Source organism: Cervus elaphus, chromosome 18, assembly GCF_910594005.1.
Source record: "Cervus elaphus chromosome 18, mCerEla1.1, whole genome shotgun sequence".
In the NCBI taxonomy this organism is placed as follows: domain Eukaryota; kingdom Metazoa; phylum Chordata; class Mammalia; order Artiodactyla; family Cervidae; genus Cervus; species Cervus elaphus.
Genome location: NC_057832.1, coordinates 71,735,221 through 71,756,379, shown reverse-complemented (window position 1 = coordinate 71,756,379; position 21,159 = coordinate 71,735,221). Strand labels below are relative to the sequence as shown.

Below are 21,159 nucleotides of genomic sequence, written 5' to 3'. Positions count from 1 at the left end.
TGAAAACTGTAAAATAACATAGCAGATGTGTAGTACTCTGACATCTGTGACCATGATGTAAGACTGCAGGGGATTTTGATTAGAGTTTGGAAACTGAGGTCAGCAATCACTGTGTTTGGTGTGTTTTTCATTAGTCAGGTTTACCTTTGGGGAAAAAAACAAACCAGCCTTGATTACATTTAATGAGTGTATATTAAAATACCATAATTCCAAAAGCTGCAGTTTCATAAGAAAGAATAAAAAGCTTAGATGGCTAACTTAAATATTAGTACCCTTCATAGATATAATACACTGTTTTGGTTAACTGGCCTTAAAACTTAATTTTTAATCTTTTTATGGAAAAACATACAAAACATATGTCTAATTTTTAAAAATAATTTAAACGCACCATAGTAAAATAAATTGCCTCTTTGATTCAGTATCTTATTTCTAGGATATCATTTCTTTATGTCAGTAATACTATATTAGGATTCTGGAAGCTACATTTGAGGGTTTTTTTTTTTTTAATCCTAACATGAGAAGCTACTTTATTGTCATTCATGAATTATTTTTTTTTTTTATGAAAAAGATGAAAAGTCCCATTTCATTTTTCAGTCAAAGTATTTATTACCTTCCTACGTGCCAGGCCCTGTACTAGGTTCTAAATTCTTGTATCCATGGCTTTTCAGTTTAACCATGAAAGACAAATACATCTGTCCAGTAACTAGAGCAAAGTTGATGTTTTTCTCTAAATACCTTCCTTTATGCTGGAAGTAAAACTTGATATGGAAAAGAAAATGGATAGCATTGACTTGACATCAATTCTTCTCCACTATATGATAAATTCTTTCCGGGTTTATCCAGCTTTACAAATAAGTACTTGCCCCAAGTCAGTATTGCTGAATAGTTAGCAGAAAATGCTGTCTTTGTTCATTTTGTGGTCTGTTAGGGGAGTCTGAAATTATCTTAATTGGTTTCTTGATTGAACTAATGCATATTTGCTTAAAACTGGAGTTTAGGAGTCTGGGGAGAAAACTCTGGGCCCTCAGACTACTAAGTATACTCAACAGCCACAAATTGTGGGTTTTCTGAACTCACATGTGGGTGTCATGACTGCCTATACTTTTGGAGCCCTTATTTTTGCGGCTTCACCCACCCACTCTAATTTTTATCATTGTAGAGATACCAGGAGGGAGATTAACTGGGGTGGGGGATTTTGGTTTTGTCTGTGAAGTCGCTGAATTAAACAAAGCAATGTTAATGTGTTGTATGTGCTGTTAATAAACTGTTTGGCAGAATATTCTCTTTGTGTATGTTATACCAGTACTGAATATATGATGGGCTTACCACCATCATTATGGTAAGTTAAACATTTTCCTTTTAGGTTTTCTGTTTTATTATGTAATGATTCAAACCTAACTTTTTAAATCACAGCTTCAAATAAAATTGCTGATTCTTTGATGTCAGCAGCTTTGGAATATGAAGTATACTTAAAAATGAGTTGCCTTTAGGCTTTTCTTTTTTCCTTCTCTTGAAGATCTTAAAAATACTTGTAGAGAAGACCTCGATTAGCAAAGCATTCTGAAAAGTCATTTCAAATGTAGCCAAAGAGAAGCTTGGATGCCCTCAGTATTGCTGAAGTAAGATAGCAAGCTTTGAAGAGAATAATGAGTTGACTGGACCGCTGACTGTGTTAGCATATGAAAGTTATGCTTGGAGAGATTCCAAAACTCCATATTTCCAGTCTTCTCTCTGGGACCTGAAATTGATGGTGCATTTCTTCTCAGTCTTAGAGATGAGGCTTATTACATAAACACTGTAGATACCAGACTCTCAAATATGCTTGAACTTTTCCTGAGAGCTGAATTAGGGAGGTAAGGAAGAAACTAGGTTGCTGAGGGAGAGGAGATGGGACTAGTGGCAACTTTCGGATAGGATTCCGTGGGATGAGGGGAGGGCAATGAGGGAACCAAAGGAGAAAGATGAAAATTTAGAAAATGTACCCATGTATTCATAGATATCTATGGGTGATTTTAGGTATTCACTAAAAAAATTTTTTTTTCAAAGTGATGTTTTTAACTTTTAAAAGAAGATAAACACCTACTTCTTTTTTTTTTTTTACATGCAAAACTTTATTTTATTTTATTTTTTTTAATTTTTTTTTTTTTTTGGTCATACATTGATATGAATCAGCCATAGATTTACACGTATTCCCCATCCCGATCCCCCCTCCCACCTCCCTCTCCACCCGATTCCTCTGGGTCTTCCCAGTGCACCAGGCCCGAGCACTTGTCTCATGCATCCCACCTGGGCTGGTGACTTCTTAGTTTTTTAAATTACATGTATCTGGTACTTTTTAAAATTTAGTAATAATTGCCTCCACCAGAAGATCACTTAATTTAGAATTCTCTTGTTTCAGTCTGTAACTGTTTTAGTAAAACAATAAACTTAAGAAAGAATTAATAGTAAATGTAGTTGGAAACCAAAATTTTTTCTGCTTCATGCATTAAACTTCTTTATATATTGCTTCTGAGTTTATATCTGGTTTGCTTGCTTACAGGGTGTCATATTCAAATTTAGGGAAGCTACAAATAACTTGACGACTAGCTAAAAAGTAGTAGATGCATGTTTTTGAGTTTTATTTAAGTGGTACCACAATTTTCCGCCCTCTTCTCTCAACATTATTTTTAGTCTCATCATAATTTTGCATGAAGTTGTGTTTTATTATTCCTCTGTAGTTTTCTGGTTTTGGCTATTCTGCAATATATAAATTCTGTGGATAGATATCTACATTGTTTCTAGTTTCTGGTTACTACAAATAACACTTCTATTAAATTCTTATTCAGTAATCTTGGCTGTATACGTGCAAGCATTTCTTTAGGAGTCAGTGCTTAGAAGTGGGAATACTGGATTATAAGGAATGGGTAGATTAGCTTTACTAGAGTAATTCCAAACTGTTTTCTAAAGTGGTTGTGACAATTTCTATTCCCACAGCAGTGTATTAGAGTTCCCTTTGATTCACATTCTCACCAATGGTTGTTATTGTCAAACCTCCTAATATTTAGCCAGTCTGATGGTATCTCGTGGCTCTTAATTTGTCCTTTTTTCAGTAGTCACTGTTGAGGCTGACCATCTTTTCATATCCTTGGTAACCTTTTGGATTTCCTTTTGTGTAGTAATTGTTCAAACCTTCTGGATTGTCTCCCTCGTTGTCATGCTTTGTGAGACTGCAGGCTTTGTAGTTTTGACTTCCACATTTTGGGTTTTGTCTGCCTGGAATTCACTTCTGTGATGTTGAGGAAGGGCGTCTGTCTCTGTGCTTCGTTGCTGCTTCATCCATGTATCTGTCTATCCTTGGGTCAGTCCCGCACTGTGTTAATGACCATTATGTCATGTCAGGCAGGGAAAAGGCTTCTCCTTGCTATTGTTCTTCAAGAGTTTCTTAGCCCTTTGCATTTCCACATCAATTTCAGGATCAACTTAGGTTCTTACTTATACTTAAGATTTAAATAGGGGTTACCTTTAAGTGCTAGATAGAGTTTGGAGAAAATTGACATCCCTACAGCAAGGAGGCTTGCGGTTCACAAACACGCTTATCATCTCAGACCTGAGAGATAAGAAAGTGGCAGTTGGTTCTAATGACATTGTAGCCCTTCCCAGGTCACAATGGAGAAGGTAGTATGCTTTTGAAGTGCTGTAACAGATCAGCTCACAACAGGTCTTCCAGATTTACCAAGCTGAGTTGTGTTTTTTGATGCCATCCATTTCTTAGTTTTAATCGTGATCAAAAAACAAATATAAGATTTATCTGCTTTACCATTTTTAAGTGCACAATTATGTGATTTTAGGTGTATTCTCATGGTTGTACTACAGATCTCTAGAACTTTCTCATCATGCAAAACTGAAAGTCTGTATTCTTTAAACCACAGTTTCCCATTCTCCCCTCACCCCAAACTTTGGCACCCATCATTGTTTCTATGAACTTAACTACTTTTAAATACTTACATAAGTGGAATCATACAGCATTTATCTTTTTGTGACTGGCCTATTTCACTTAACATAATATCCTCAAGGTTCATCCGTGTTGTAGCATATGACAGCATTTCCTTCCTTCTTCAGGCTGAATCATATTCCATTGTATGCATATACCACATTTCCTTATCCGTTTATCCATCAGTGGGCATTTGGGTTGCTTCTGCATTCTGGCTATTGTGAGTAGTGCTGCTGTGAGCATAGGTGTGCAAATATCTCTTCAGTTTCTTTTTTTTGGCCATTATATACCTCAGCCCAAATGCAGCAGTTAAACACCCTGGGAAAGTGGAGAGTGGTGGTGTGTTTGGGTCTAGAGGCTGCTGTGTTTAATGTACTCAGACTCTTGCTGCCACTGGGCATTGGAGACCTTTAAAAGGTTTAGGCTAGATTGACCATTGGTAAAGGTGACGATGCTAAAATTTTAAGGTTATTTTGAACTACTGTTTAAAATAATTTTATAAATCTGCAATGCTTTCACATGGTTCAATATGCAGAAGATTCCAAAGCATCTATAATAATAAAAAATCTCTCTCATTCCATTCCCTGCTAGTCAGAGAATAGCAGGAAATTTGTTCCCCTCTCCATTGGCAACCAACCTTACCTAATCTATGTCTTTTTTTTTTAAACAAAATATTCCATGGAGATGAACTCCATCATGTACTGCAGGGTACTCCATCATATAGAAAAACATTTATTCATTGCCCTAGTCATGAATAGTTAGGATTCCTGTCTTTTGCAATGATAAGTAATGCTGCAATAAGTAACTTTTTACAAATCTCACACATGAACAGGTGTATCTGTAGGATAAATTGTAAGAAGTAAAATACTGGGTCAAAGAATATGGATATGTGTAATATTTTAAGGACTGTATTTCTTCATTTAAAAAAAACAAAACTTTGAACTATTGACTTTAAAAAAAAAAAACACATGCTTAGTTTTCATGCGACTTAGCCAAGAATTCCACTGCTGACAACAGACTTTTCTCCTTTAACAGAATCAGTTGTGAAATGCAATACTATGAGCAATTGAATCAGTCTTTGTAAATATAGGTAGTTCTGAAAGTGCCCTTATCAAGGATTCTCAGTCCTGGCTGGGGGAGGAGTATTCGGGGGAGTCCATATAAAGTTTGAAAGAGCATTCAGCATCGTGGTGTTTATGTTCAGAAACAAGTAACACGTTTTTAATACGAAGCACACAAGGTAAAGTGAGACCCATGAGTCTACCAGCTGTTTGAGTGATTTGGCGTGAGCAGCATGGATCCTTTCCACCTTTAGTCACAAGAGGGCGTGGGTTGAGAAACACTGTGTACTGAATATGTGTAAGGCATAGACATGGTTTATTTTTGCTGCTTCTACTAGTTCACATTTTATAGAGGAGAGGAAAACATTGTCAAGAAGGAGAATAAAACCAGTTTACCAGACATGTATTCCAACTTCTGCAAGTCTTCTCTCATGTCTTCTCCTAATAGCTGGCTGTATGGTACATCCTAGACATAGGGAAGGACATGAAGTAGCAGAAGTGGTGTCGCCTTCCCTCAGAGAAATTCTCATGATGGACACAAGACATTATCTGGATAACTGTGGTTCAGTGTTTTGTTTTGTTTTGTTTTGTTTTGTTTTAAGATGATTAAAATAACAAATAAAACTGTCATCGAACTTGATTGAAAACAAATTCAGGAGTTCAGCAAGTCCTCCCTCCTGGCTTTATACACAAATTATGCCACTTGTTGAGGTCTATCTTGATTTAGAATCTTTCAGCAAAAATTCCATTTCCTCCTTCAGTGCATCATTCCAGTGTTAGCATTCCTTTTTCTCAGGATATAGGCTTCTTTTGTACACTTAACTCCCTGCTGTGGTTTGGCAGTTAAAATAGAATTTTCAGGGCAATGGTATTTTCAAATGCAGTTCAACTGGAAATTTCAAATACACAACTATTGCCATGGTCATTTTTGCTTTGAACATTTAGTAGCAAGTATCTTGAAATACTGTATCATTTTAAATTATAGGACAGTAAAATAATTGCTATGCAGTGCTTTGCTATTCTCACAAGAGTACTTTGGTGGTTATGTGCAAATGCCTGTGTTTTAAAATTTTACTGGAAGAAGGAACAGCTTTCTACTAAACAGCATGTTTTTTAGTGGGCTTAATATTAGTACTTCATTCCTAAATGGAAAAAAAAAAAACAAAACCCTAGCTTGTTAGTTACAGTGGAAGCTTTTAAGTTGAACTGAAAGCCTAGTGGTCATTCATGACAACCTTGTTAGACCACCTTGCCAAGATTTGACCATTCATGGAGCAGGTTAGCAATTAACTGGCCTTAATACAGTCAGGACCTGTGGTTGTTGTTATTGGTATATTATTGTGTTGAGTCAAAGACCAGCTGTGTTAGGAATAGCATGGGGTTGGGTGAAGATTGGGAGGTTCCTTTCCTACTATTAGCTGTCTAGGCTTGACGAGGGGCTTCCCTGGTGGTTCAGTTGGTAAAGAACCCACCTGCAATACAGGAGACCCAGATTCCATCCCTGAGTGGGGGAAATCCCCTGGAAAAGGAAATGGCAACCTGTTCTAGTATTCTAGCCTGGAAAATCCCATGGACAGAGGAGCCTTGTGGGCTACCATCGCCCAGTCCATGGGGTCGCAAAGAGTTGGACACAACTTAGTGACTAAACCACCAAAACACCAGCTGTTATGAGAGACATGGCTGTTCCATTACTTTTCTAACATTTTCTTCTCTTGTAATTCATAGGGATATCTGTGTTTGCCTTATATGGCACTGCAGCAGCATCATCTTCTCTCTGATGTCACCATTCGAGGATTTGTTGCTGGAGCTACTAACATCCTTTTTCGACAACAGAAACACCTCAGTGATGCCATTGTGGAAGTAAGTTGACGTCTGAGTGCAGGTCCTTGACTGCTGGTCCCTGTTTTTCTTTTTTAAATGGAATTTGGGGCATAGTAATAACACTGATAGTGGTCATAATTGCTTCCTTTGCCAGGCATCCTAAGCGCCTTAGGTATATGAACTTATCTAATTTTCATAACAACCTGTGAGATAGGCATTGTTACTGTCCGTATCACACCTGCGAAAGCTAAGGAACAGAGGGGATCAGACAGCTGCTAAGCGGATGAGCCAGGATTCCTACCGAGGCTATCTAGTCTTAATATAGTCTCACAATAAAAGTATGTTTATCATTTAAATAGTTTAATATGCCCCAATATCAAGCAGAAGAAGCTAGAGATAAACACTTGATATCTTATTAATATAGAAGAAGTATAAATAATTTCTTAACTTTTACAATTAAAATAATTTTTACAAATGGGTGGGGGGGATTTCAGCCACCCTAAGGTTTCTGTAGTTCCTAACAGAAAGTACCAGAATGTGCTTCCTGGGGAAATGTTTATAATACAATAAATTAAAAATCTGGGATTCAAAGCTATATGGATCCCAATATTGAGAGAGAAAAATACATATATTATACCTTCCAAGACAGAAGGATATAGATGAAAGGACCACAGAGTTTTCTTAAACATTGTTACATTCTAGTTCTGAAGTTGGTTGGCAAGCTGATGGGTATTTATTATTATACTTTAAAACTAACCTGTAAGTTACATATAGTTCTTTCTGTCAAGTATTACATAATAAATATATCCCAAAGTATCTGTGCAGGCAAAGCAAAAATTTTTAGTAATTGTATTTAATTAATTGTATTCATTTCTGTATGATAAAGGTGATTTTTACTGTATATTTCTATATTTTCCAAAATATTTGTCAACATGAATCACTTTTATAATTCAAAATTAAGTATTTATGCATGTAAGAACAAAAACTGAGCATTTTTTAAATAATGAAAAATAAGAAACAACTTCAGGATAAAAAAATCTCTTTCTTAGGCTCATCTTTTGAGAAAGCTATTATTCATATTTTTTATTTCCAGCTCCAACTTCCCAGTAATTACTCTTTAAAGTATGGCATGGATGTCTGCATGAATGCCCAGACTCTGACTTGTACCTGGGTACCCTCTAGGTAGAAGAAGCTTTGATCCAGATCCATGATCCAGAACTCAGGAAGCTGCTCAACCCAACCACTGCAGACCTAAGGTTCGCAGATTACCTAGTGAGGCATGTGACTGAGAACCGGGACGACGTCTTCCTGGACGGCACGGGCTGGGAGGGAGGTGACGAGTGGATCCGAGCCCAGTTTGCAGTCTATATCCACGCACTGTTGGCCGCCACACTGCAGCTTGGTAAGGAGTTCACAGTCACGTTCTCATTTGGTAACTCTGGATGCTTTGAATTGCATAAGAAATAAAGTGATCAGAAAAATTACCTGTCACTCCACACGACTAAGCGACTTCACTTTCACTTTCACTCATTGGAGAAGGAAATGGCAACCCCCTCCAGTGTTCTTGCCTGGAGAATCCAGGAGATGGGGGAGCCTGGTGGGCTGACGTCTGTGGGGTCACACAGAGTCGGACATGACTGAAGTGACTTAGCAGCAGCAGCAGCACACATATAGAATTAACTACTCTTCACAATTTAAGTAATTCATATCCTTCTAGACCTTTTTCTCCAAAGGTCTAGAGAAAAAGAAGGAAATAGCAGCCCACTCCAGTACTCTTGCCTGGAGAATCCTATGGACAGGGGAGCCTGGTGGGCTACAGTCTATAGGGTTGCAAAGAGTCAGACACAACTGAGCGACTAACACACACAGACCTTTTTCTATGCATATGTTTTGGATTTTAGTTTTGTAGTGTTCATGGTAGTCCTTTTGCAAACATGGATCCCATTTTTCACATTTTTTATAGCTTAGTTTTTCTTTATAATATAAACATGTATCAGGAGAGTAAATGCAGATCTTCATCACTTTTTACATGACTTAGTATTCCACCATATGGAAGGATATATCAGTAGTTGAGTGCTATTTATAATCACTGCTTACATGTTTTTAAGATATATGAGGGATGGAAAAAAAATATTTAAAAAAAAATAGAAATCATTGGAGATCACATTCTGAGTGATTAAACCTTCAAATTTTTCCATTCTAATAGTATCCCTATTAAATAGTTAAAATGGATCAGGCAGACATGGAATCACTCCTGTGTTAAAATCCTCATTCCCCATAGAAACGAATATATTCAAAGAGAAAATGAAGCTCTGCAATGAGCTTTCACACCTGGGATACCTGCCACCCTGCACATTAGCAAATCAGTAGATTTGGTAGTGATGGTGGTGAGGTTGTTAAAAGCATATAGAGCTTCTGTTTTTCCTCCTCCTCAATGATCTCTCCAGCTGTTTCCAGGTTGCTTTTTTAAAAATTGTGGTGAAATCCATATAAAATTTACCATCTTAACCATTTATTAGTGTCATTAAGTCCCTTCACGTTGTGGTATCAGTAGATGTTTAAATCAACCCCGCTGCTGCCACCTCCTAGATTAGTTCTTCTGATAGTATATGTAGAGTTTTAAATCCAGGCTTCAGGCATGTTCTTCATTCATTAAGAAATCTATGGAGTGCCTCCTTATTTGTTAATGGGTTTTTTTTTTTTTAACGTCTGCCTCTTCTACAATTGTAGCAACTGAGATCCCCAGATTAAATCCTCTAACCCAGAATCACTCAGTTTATCTAGTAAGAAAACCCGAGTCTTCACCAGTCATGTATGTTCCTGAGTAATTAATTTACTTCTTAAAAATATTTTCCTGAGTACACAGTAGCTACGTACTTTCAGAGGGAACATTTAACATGTGTGGGGACCCACCCTTGGTTTTTTTTTTTTTTTTTTGAGCACTTAACATCTACTAACTCATTTCATCGTCCCAACAATCTTAGAGGTAGATACCATGTCATCCTCATTTTACAGACTTGAGAAAGTGAGGCACAGAGAGGTTAAATAACTTGCTCTTCCCCCTGGTAGGAGACTGAGCTGGACTTCAACCCAATTAGTCTGGTTCACACCCAAGCTTTTAAAGGAAATTTAGCCCAATGCGCTGATTGATGAATATGTTCTTAAAAGCACTTCCTTATGGTGCATATAGAACCATGAAAGTTCTTCTCTTCCTCTCCCAGCAATGAAAGTCATGTGTTTCACCTTCAAAGCAAGCAACTTGGAATTAATATATGAAGCAATAGCCATTTGAATCACTTCTCCCAACCTTTTCTGCTCTTCCAAGTAGAAGAAGCACTGTGGATTGAAGCTTCCTCTTCATAGAGATGAAGCCAGAAAGTTTTATGCATTAAATATATGAAAATCCCCTTATTAAGTATTTTGACCATGAAATGCTTGGACACTCAAGAGTGAGTTTCACCAAATAGTAAGATAAAGAAAAAAGAATGAAAAAAAAAAAAGAAAAAAGAATGGCTAAAAAGAACCAATTATTCTAATTTCCTTTCTTAGAAAATAGTATTTGTGAAAAGATTTTTAAAAAATACCCTAATTGCCTACTCCATATATATATGTCAGTATGTTTAACCCACTCTAGTCTGTAGTTTTTAATAAATAGTACTATGCCTCCTTACCTTGGTGAGGAGAACATGGAAATATTTTGGAGATTTTAGGAACCTTAGAAAATATTTGGCTCAAGCCCCTTATTTTCTAGTAAGAAAAATGAAATTCCAAGTGATCAAGTGACTTAGCAAAGGCCACATAGCTTCTTACTAGGGTTTTGGAACTTGACCCAAGTTTCCTGACATCTGGTAGGCTTTCTCCCCAAGAAAGCAGCAGGGGACAGGGAGGCTAAAGCTATTTCTTTACTGTTATTGGTTATTAATCTTTATAACCCTGACTGGCTACAGTCCAGCCCAACTTTCAAATATTTACTTGACAGATAACGAAAAGATCTTATCGGACTATGGGACGACCTTTGTTACAGCCTGGAAGAACACTCACAACTACAGGGTCTGGAACAGCAACAAGCATCCAGCACTTGCAGAAATAAATCCGAAGTAAGCACATCCTCTACAGGGTGATAGAGGTGGTTGACTTACTAAGGGTTTCCGAATAAAGAAAATCATGTCTGAACTCTGATGATACTGTGAATATCTTCAAGAATCCCTTAAATAGATTTTTTATAAAAAAGGCTCCCAAGTACAGGGAAGCAGCTGAAAACTGCTTCCCTATTCACACTTCTTAATCACAAAGCACAAGGCATTTTGGAAGCACTAACCTTTCTCCCAGCTTCCAGTATAATTCGGAGATGAAAGTCCTAGCCTGTGGGGATGCTCGTATGTCATATCGCCTCAGCAGAATGGTCAAGCGAGATAGAAGCCTTGAGGGAAATAGCACTGGTTAAAACTGAGAGGTTATTGTAAAATATGAAGTGTGAACAACTAAAGTCAATATTTGAATTCCTAGATAATTGGTAAAATCTGGTGCCATTTCCATATCAGATTCTAAGATCCAACAAAATTTAATACCTGTCATAATATTGACTGTTGACTGGGCAAAGACTTTATTCCACGTAAAAGGCATTTAAATGTGCTAGAGAATTGGGCCATTAAGAAAAAATACCATGTGAATGGGAGAGTGGAGTCTAAGGAGATCAGTTGATATAATGTGTACATATTGGGAACTTCTAAATTAAAGGATTTTAATGTCTTTATGATATAAGTATACATTGAACTTTTGTTTTCATTTGTGGTTTTTTGTGTTTGTGTTTTTTAATTAATTTTTATTGGAGTATCATTGCAGCACCATGTTTCACTTGTATTTTAAACTTCTTCATGAAAATATGACAAAAATCAACTTAGTACTGATTACCATATTATTTAGAAACTAGGGTAAACTTGACTTGGGAATGTGCTTTAGTGGGGCTACATACACAAAATCCAGGGATTTATGTCATTGTAACTTGCAGAAGCATCTGCAAGGAAGCAGGGCTTGGGAGAACATGTCTGCTAAACTTACCATCAAGAACCATGACTAGATTCAGGCAGTTTTGGTGACTTTAGTCCTCACACTGGGCTATGGCAGAAACCTAGATTGCCATTTGGATGTGGTAAAAACATAGAGAATTAAAAGGCAAATACACTGTAATGGAATTAAATGAAAGGACTAAGTTCAAAGTTTTCTCCCTCTCTAACCACAAGGTCTGTGTTCTAAAGAGTAATGAAGAGAAACAGATGTGAGCTCGCTTGCCCATGGCGCTGGTTGTAGTGGTGCTGGTTGTAGTGGTGCTGGGGGAGTGACCGTTCACAGGTCTGGCTCCTCCCCTGGGGCTCTGTTAGCCTGGACAGATCTTTACTCAGCTGCTGCATCTGCTGTAGTGCCTTTAACTTGAAGCAGCGCTACAGATTTTAATGTAGGTCCTTATGAGGATTAGCTGGCATGTGTTTTAAAGGATTGTAAAAACAGTACTTTTAAAACTATGTAAATAATTGAGGTTATTTAGGTTGAGGAGAAAGAAAGCTGAAGCAAAAGACCAGAAAATTAGATAGGGAAATTATGCAGATATGATAGCCAGCAGATTTTCAGCATTTTCACCAAATTAAAAACAAGAAATGATAGGCTTCAGCTGTCATCAGGGGGTATAATTTAGAAACATTCAAAATTAAATGTAAGGTTTGAGATCTTTGAAACCCTTTCTTCCACTCCTAAAGATTAGAAAATTAAGTCCTCTCAATGCTTTCAACTGATGATTTGGAAATCCAGAAAAAAGAGAGGTTGTTATGTATGCTTAATGTGACCAATAAATAAATTTGTTATCATTTGAAAAGGCATTATAGCATTTTTTAATTTTAATTGGAGGCTAATTACTTTACAATATTGTGGTGGTTTTTGCCATACATTCACGTGAAAGAGCCACATAATAGCATTTTGATGTTTTAATAAGTGGCTGCAAATTTTACCAGGGTCACTTTTTTTGGGGGGGGTCACTTTCTTTGTTAGACATTGACAGAAAGACCCCTGCCTTGTGTATGAGTTAAGAATCTGAATGTTTACTGATTCCTTGTTTTATAGTGTAATGTTGATCAGGTTACCTGATTTTTATATATACTGTTTCCCTAAGATCTGCACTTTGAGTTGCTTTTCTGATAACACAGATTAAATCGTCCTTTAACCAATAGCACCCGTTTATAAGATGGCCAGAATCAAGTCATGGCCAAAGTCAGGGAGGGATTCTAACCCTGACTGTCCCAGGAGCTTTTTTAAAATGTTGGTGCTTGGGCCCCACCTCAGACCAAAGAAGAACATTAGGGCGGCACTAACACAAACCAACCCCACCCAAGAAAAAAAACATGTATTTTACAAGTAGAGTACATAAGCTGAGAGAGACTCCCGTGACTGTGAGTGGAGAGCTATGATCAGAACCCTATTTCCGGTATCGCGTTTGGAGCACCGCCGCCCGCCTGAGTCACCCCAGTGCAGTTTCCTGATACTTCCTTGTGATAACTCTGTGGTGCAGCTTTGTTGGTGAGAGACCCATAGTCTAAACTCAAACTTTGTTTTACAGCCATCCTTTCCAAGGACAGTACTCAGTGTCAGACATGAAGTTAAGATTCTCACAGTGAGTATTTAGGGAAAATCCTAGGAACATTCTTCTGTCTGAATTCATGCCATGTGTTTCATCGCTAATTGGGAATTGTTTTTCTCCACTTCATAGACTTGTGCTTCAAATAGTAACCAAATATGTGCATAACGTTCTCTAGCTCAGCAGTGTGTATGTTTCAAAATGAAAACACTGCTGTTTCATGGAGAATGGTGTGAACTAATAGCAGGATTTGCCATTTTTATTCTGGTGAAGTAACTTTAGCAAATTATGACCATACGAATTATGTATAACCATACATCCTTATGTCCTTACACCACTTTCTGGCTCATCTGTATAGTCTTTTAAAATTTTCTGAAAATTTCTGTACTTAAAATATTAGTAAATTAATTGATGTATAACAAATAATGAATTATTTATCTTCGTTTCTCAGTTCTGATTTGGGGGATGATTATAGAGTGGTTAATGTATATGTTAGTAATTTTTTTTTTTTAACTGTACTTACTTAACATTTCTCTCCTTTACTCAGTTCTGTTCAAAACAGTGAACGTGGCAAAAAACTTGGAAACGTCATGGTTACAACAAGTCGGAATGTTGTACAAACAGGAAAAGCTGTTGGTAAGGATGTCTTAGGCAGGAACAGATTGGAATCATAAAACATCTCTTCTCTATCCTCAGTATGTCACTGATAAAAACATAAAGTTGTAGACATGTGTGTATCACATAATAGTGCAAGATGGTTGAATATACAGAGGTTTTTCTTTTTAATTTTGGTCTTATTCATTAAAACAATTCTTGTGACACTAGATAATGCCAAACCAAGTTTAGCAAATGTTGTCATATCTATTCTGTTATCAGGAGTCAAACTTCTCTGGATTTCTCCCTCTGTCCCCTGAGCTGCCCACAGTTCTTTATAAATAGTAGAGTATTATTTATATAATAATAAAGTAGGCATTAGGAGCAGCTGTCTTTTAAGGTAGTATCACACAGTAAAGAAGATCAGTGAAAACCAACAATTGTTTTTATGAAAAGATCACATTAATGATACTTCTACAGACTAGTAAAGAGAAAAAGAAGATACAAATGACCAGTATGGGGCATGAAAGAGGGGATACCACTACAGATCTTACAGAAATTAAAAGGCTAATAAGGGAATACTATGAATAATCTTGTGCCAGTTTTTCAACTCCTAAGATGAAATCTACAAAATCCTTGAAAGACTCAAATTGCCAAAATCAATGCAGTAAAAATATAGAAAATATGAATAGCCCTAAATATATTAAATAAATTGAGTTAAAGTTTAAAGGCTTGCTACAAGTTTTTAAATGTAATCTAAGCCCTGGTGGCTTCACTTACGAATTTTATCAAACAATTAAGGAATAATGCTAATTTTATACAAACTCTTTTAGAAAGTAATGGTTGAGGTAATACCTTCCAACTTGTTTTATGAGGGTGTATTACCCTGATACCAAAACCAGACGAATGGTTGTTAGGTATACCCTTCTATACCTAGCTTTTTTCACTTTGGCTGTTTTGAAGATTATTCCATCTCTTTTTCTAAAGAAATTTCTTGTTCCTTCTTTCCTATATTTTTAACTGTTTACTTTTATACTATTTCAAACTTAAAGAAATAATGCAACAGTGTCCAGGGAACTCCCAGTTATCTCAGGTGCCCAGTTATTTACACTCAGCTACTTTTGTCTTGTAATACCAGTATTAAAAATAGGGCCCATTTCATTCCTTAGCTTCTGAGAGCTAAGGGTTAGCTAAGGGTTAGCTGGCTAACCCTTACTGAACAGAACTCTAAAGCCCCAGAACTAGGTGATCTCTGTGCCAGGGCCCTCCTAGCTGTAATGTCCTGTACATCAGGAGATGGGTAAGAGAACTGTTCTACAGACTTAAAGACAAACACGGGATACACAGTCCTATCACTCCTGTACAAGGGAATAGAATTAAATATATAAGCATTTATTTCCATACAATATTATACCTTTGACTTATTTTGAATTTTTGTTTTTGGTAGAAAAATTCTACTTCATCAAAGGTATATGATGTCAGTTAATTTTTATTGATGCTGCTGATATTTAAATTCTATGACCTGTTCCGTTCTTCCACACTCCCCTCTCCAAGAACAGTGAGTGTGTATGATTCAACTTAAATAATTTCATTATAACATCAGCTTTTGAGATAATGCTGTTACAAACAAAACAGACCGCAGGCAGATAGAGCTCTGTATGTTTTCATTTGGTGCACCATGGTTATTTATTTTATTTATTTGGGTGCTTCGGGCCTGGTGCAGGCTTTTCTCTGGTTGTGGCGCACAGGCTTAGTTGCCCCGAGGCAAGTGGGATGCCAGTTCCCCGACCAGGGATCAGACCAGGAATCAAACCTGTTTTCCCCCGCATTGTAAGGCGGATTTCCAACCACTGGACCACCAGGGAAGTCCTGTGATGCAACATGATTTTAGATGACAATAACAAATTTCCCTAAGCAGCCTAACAACTCTTTCTTGTAGGTGGTTTTCAGTTATAAACTTGGATTTGGGTTACAGAGAACACATAGAAGTTTGGTTTTGTTTTGTTGGGGTTTTTTTTGTTTGTTTTTTGTAGCTCTCCAAGTCGTTTAAGAACCACTGGCCTGGGAAGAGTTTCCCAAAGACTTTCAAAATACTTAGGAGAGCAGTGTCTTATACCCAGACACTAGTCAGTTTCCTCTTAGACATTCCTACAGTAAGGGATTATTTTGAAATTAGAAGTGTCAATTTTATTGTAGTACCTATTAACATATCAATGTGTTGCAGTTAAGTAGCATTGGTTTTTCAGTGTCTCTTAACAGAAGTGAAGACTGTTTTCCTTCTGTTTTTCCCCTCCTTTCCACTCAGGCCAGTCGGTTGGAGGAGCTTTTTCCAGCGCGAAGACAGCTATGTCTTCATGGCTTTCCACTTTCACCAGTTCCACTCCACAGAGTCTCACTGAGCTGCCTGACGGGAAACCCTGAGCCGAGCAAGCCACCCAGAAGCTGCTGTCGCTTTCTTAGGTTTTAAGCGTCCCCTGTCTGTCTACTGCTCCCAGACTGTTCCTCTTCATCGGCTGCAGGTCCACAGCAGGGGACCAATAGGTCGAACTGTTTACATGGACGGTTGCCCTCTGTCTAAATGAATGTCATGGGACACTGAAAAGATGAAAACCACAACCGCAGCCGGGATGGCTTCCCAGGTTGGGGTTTAAATTGACTACGTTTATTTCAGTCTGAGCCTGATTAAAACACACAGTGAACCTTCTAATGAATTTTGAGTTCTGACATTATACATTTGTTTACTTTAGAAAATTTTCTCCTTGATGTAAGTTTTGTTCTGTTGTTGCTGTTTGAATATCCAGATGGATATTTATACGTGCTAAGATTAAGTTATATTGCTATTTTAATTTCTCTAAAGCAAGCCCTAAAATGTTCTGATAGCGTGGAGGGGCCATACAGTCCAACCCTTTGCTGTTATTTTGCTGAGTTATATGAGGATTTTTTTGTTTGTTGGTTCTCTACCTACAAAACAAATTTGTCATTCACTTCCTCCTGGAAACCATAGAAGTCAGAGGTGGTAGTTCTGAGGATGGAGTGTTTTGTGATTTTAATTTATCCTTTTCCCATCCTACACACTTGCTTTGAAGTGTCAAGGAGTGTCACTGTGCTTTTTTCCTCTTCCTAATTGTTCAAGTGGATGTGCAAAGAATTAGCATGGTGATGGTTACAGCAGAGTTGAAACAGTTTAACTGTATTTAGGGCAAGACTTTTAAAGACCTAGGTGGGTTCTGTTGACTGTAGTAATGTTGCAATCTTTACATGCATTTTTTAACCCGAAGTTTGTGCCTTCTATTTCTTCTTTTGAACGGTTTTCCATTGGGTGTTTACAGATTTAACAGGTTTTTTCTCAGTCTTACTCTTCATGAAGCTTTTCAAGGCACTTGGCCTTCCTCCTTCCCTGATAGAAAATGCTCATGTAATCAATGTCTAACCCCTTCCAAAAGCATTTATAAAAGAAAAGCAAGATGATCTGTAAATATTAAATAGAATTCTCATCTTGGCTCACATTTAGAAAAGCAAGAGAAGAAAACTTCAGCCATGACATTAGTCATGTTTTGTGAAGGACATCTGGGTTCATGTTAGACACAGGTGTGCTCAGTACTGAAGGTTTTTACACAACTAGACCTCATGTAGCTGCCAGACTCAGCTCTCATTTGCTTTTCGAGAGGACTTCGATTGGGTGTTCTCAGGGAGTACTTACAGGAAACAGACTGCTTTTTCAATAACAAAAGATACTTGGGAAACACATTGTGAATATAACCTACATTAGATGTGATGAGTATTGAGAAAATTGGGGGCCTAATTAGGGAGGACTCAATTATATTTGATTTATCTTTTAAGAAATGTTTGTGTAAGAAGCACTACTGGGGCGTGTGAAATGAAGCATAGGGACATAATCTAAATATCCCTGAATTTTCCAATTTGTGTTTTAACACAAGTCCTATAAACCTAAAAGCATACTTCCCTTTGAGTATAATGATTTAAGAATTCATTGATGATAAAGGGCTTACTGTGGGAAACATTAATTTCACTTCTACTAGGAAAGCTTTCTCAGGAAAATACTGTTTGAAGAGAAGAAGGTAGTACCAAACAAAAGTTTTAAAAGGTACTTTAAAGTTGCACTGAGATGAACATCTCGTTGTTTCATGAGGGCACTTCATTGGATAGAGTATGATAGTGTACCAGATAGCGTTCATAGTGCTGTGAGGGGTCAGCCAGCACGCTGCTGGTTCATCCTTTAGTTTGTATGATTTGTACAATTGGGGTGAATTCTCATCTCTCATCATTCAAAGCAGCCCAATCCACGTTGGAATCCCACTGAAATGAAAATAGTTACATAAAATTTAACATTGCTTTGCTCTCACTCCCCATTTTAATGCACACCTTAATGGAACTTTCTCTTCACATTTCCAGTTAAGAGTTCCACCCTTACAGTGGTCATTTAACTGGCTTTCAACATAAAATGAGTATTTCAGAAGATAGAACTTCTGTCATAGAGACGGTCAAAAGACCATAACTATATTTATTCCTTCAGGTCCTGGGAGGTATGGGGGTCTTCAGGGAGTGCAGGCTGTCACATTGTTGGGACCCCGGGGCAGCCAGCACAGGTAGAGGCAGGAAGCCTGGCCCCTGGTCCTGGGGGCCTACGTGCTTCAGGTTTGGATTCTGGGCCCTGCCCAGCGGCAGCCTGGAAACAGTAGCTTCCTTCAGCCACTGGCTCTGTGAGCCACAGCAGCCAGCAGGGGTGTGGCCACCTGTGGACATCTCACTGGTAAAGATGTGTGCTTTGCTTGGCCACACAGTGCTTTCATCTGAGAACAAAGTGTGTTTAAGTAGGCCTGAGGGTGCTAGGATCAGCCAGGCTTTTTCAGAGTGCACCAGGCACACAGACTGCATCCACAGCTTGGTGGACACTTCTCTGCTATCCAGGTGACTTAAAGATTGTGTTTGGAAAAAGTCCCTGGCTGGCTTTAATTCCTACTAGGCACTGTAATGCCGATGACATAGGTAAGGGAAAGAGGGCTAAAGCTGGCCCAAGTGTCCCAGGCTAATGAATAGAAGTTGCCTGTCAAAGTATGTCTTGTGGTTATTTTGCATTTGCATTGGCTCATGTAACCGGGATGAATAGTCTATACCCAAATCCATTAGTGATTTGCCAGCCCTCAGACCCTAAAACAATTCTCTTCTACTTTTTGCTTTAAGAAACACAGCAGTAATATTCTTGGGCAGCAGACCAGAGCATATGACCTGATCTCCTCAACCTTACCTTGCTTTCTGAGTCCTGTATTAAGCATTGAAGTTTTTTTTAGGATAATTTACTTAGAAAGGCAAGGAGGAAACAAACTTTGAAGGGAGAGATGAGACATTTATTGTTGCAAAGCCAAGAGACAGGTTCTTAAAGTCTGCATGAAACTTTTTTGGGAGCAGTATTTAATATGCTAAAGGATATAAGAGTTCTTTAATAAAGAAGTTAGATTTTTCATCTGCTAGTTACAAGCTGTAAAATGAACCTTTGTCTCCCTGGCAGGCAAATTTTGGTTTGGTTTCGTGGAAGATCAAGCCAGTGGTCCTTTTCCTTGAGGCGTGGTGATGAGTTTAGGAACACCCAACTCTGGGAGAGGCCAGTGGACTAATCCTGAACCCTTGAACTATTATCTGCTTCAGCAGTTTTGGAAAGTAGCCTGTTAGGATGGTAGCCGATGAATGTGGCCTGTTATTCTACTGGGGAGTTGGTTGGGACTCTGGAGATGGTATTGACACTGGCATGCTCTGCCTGTGTGGCCAGAGATGGCACGGTGTTCAGTCTGTGCACCCAGTTCTGTGGTATCCTCTAAACAAGATAGAGAACCCAGCCCTGGTTTCTAGAAGATTGTCATTCCACATAGTGCAGTGTGTCACTAGGAGCTTTTTCATTCCAAGTCTTTGGGCTTCGTAACATTGGAATTGTTTTTTCATAATTCCCAACATTCCATAAATATTTGTCAAGGACAAAGAAAAGGAATGTGTTTCTTTATTCTTTTCACATAAATAACTTTGTACACGTGACTTCCTGCTTTCATATGAAGGAGAAGAAACTAGCTCCCTTGTGTGGCAGCTCCAAAATTAAAAGATTGTTGCACGTATAAGGGGTTGAATATATTTTATAAAACTAATGCATTTGTATTTCTGTGCTGTTCTAAAGATTACCTTTTTACTTATATTAATTAAAGATATAGAAAGTATATATTTAAATCATGTAAATGTGACTCATTAGGGAGTTTCCTCAATCTTAATATTCATCAGCTTCTCACACTCATATAGTATGCTGCTCAAATTTTTTTGTGTGCAATATGAACATTTGAACATTTCAATCAGGTACTGAGCCAGAAAAGGTAATTGAAGTTTTTAGAAAACTTAACGTTGCTTAGGAAATATTTTGTTTTCTTGAAATAGTAATAATTTATAGCTGGAAAGATAAGATCAAGACTTATTTCAGGCCACTTGGTCACTGGTTCCTAAATTTAGGAAGCACTTGATTAACAAGTTGGTGAAAGCATTTAGTGGGTACAGGAATAGTTTAAATACTTGAGAGTAAAGGCTTTCCTCCAATCCCTTTCTAAGAAGTTTTAGCTTAGAAATCTTAGAAAGTTTTCTAAGGAAGTATAGCTGTGGTACATGTTCCGATCAGAAAGGTAGTTCCTCTTTGCTCTATTAGTTTTATAATTTGTACTAGTTATTTGTTTCTGTTGTCATTTGTTTTTTTTTTTTAATGTTAAAATTATAAATCACGTCTAATCATACTGAATTATAAAACTTCTACTGTATCTTTCTTTTAAGGAAAAATGAGAATAAATTATCCTGTTTGTCCTGCATACAGTGTACTTGGTCTGTCTTCTTAGAAGTATCCTTCATGTTGTCAGTGTGGTTTCTGGCCTGTTTCAGCAATGGACAGAAGGGCCAGCTTCGTTTGTTAGGAAACTAGCAGAAATAGAGGACTCGTTGCTCGTTTTTTCTCTCTCGTTTTGAAATTACTTATGGTGGTACTTCAGTCTGTGAGGTGGCTACCCTTACAGCAAGAATCTTCAGAACCTGGGGCTACTCAGCATACAGCC

At 37.6% G+C, this 21,159-nt stretch overlaps 1 protein-coding gene across 1 annotated transcript in view; it reads left to right on the top strand.

Annotated features, from left to right (window-relative positions):
• Positions 1-20,919, top strand: part of AVL9 (AVL9 cell migration associated) — a 55,121-nt gene extending 34,202 nt beyond the window's left edge. The window contains exons 11-16 of the mRNA XM_043873333.1: positions 6,757-6,891; positions 8,035-8,254; positions 10,832-10,949; positions 13,457-13,510; positions 14,022-14,110; positions 16,374-20,919. Coding sequence (XP_043729268.1) covers positions 6,757-6,891; positions 8,035-8,254; positions 10,832-10,949; positions 13,457-13,510; positions 14,022-14,110; positions 16,374-16,489 — 732 coding nt within the window. The 3' untranslated portion in view covers positions 16,490-20,919. The remainder of the gene's footprint in view (positions 1-6,756; positions 6,892-8,034; positions 8,255-10,831; positions 10,950-13,456; positions 13,511-14,021; positions 14,111-16,373) is intronic.
• The last annotated feature ends 240 nt before the right edge of the window (positions 20,920-21,159 follow it).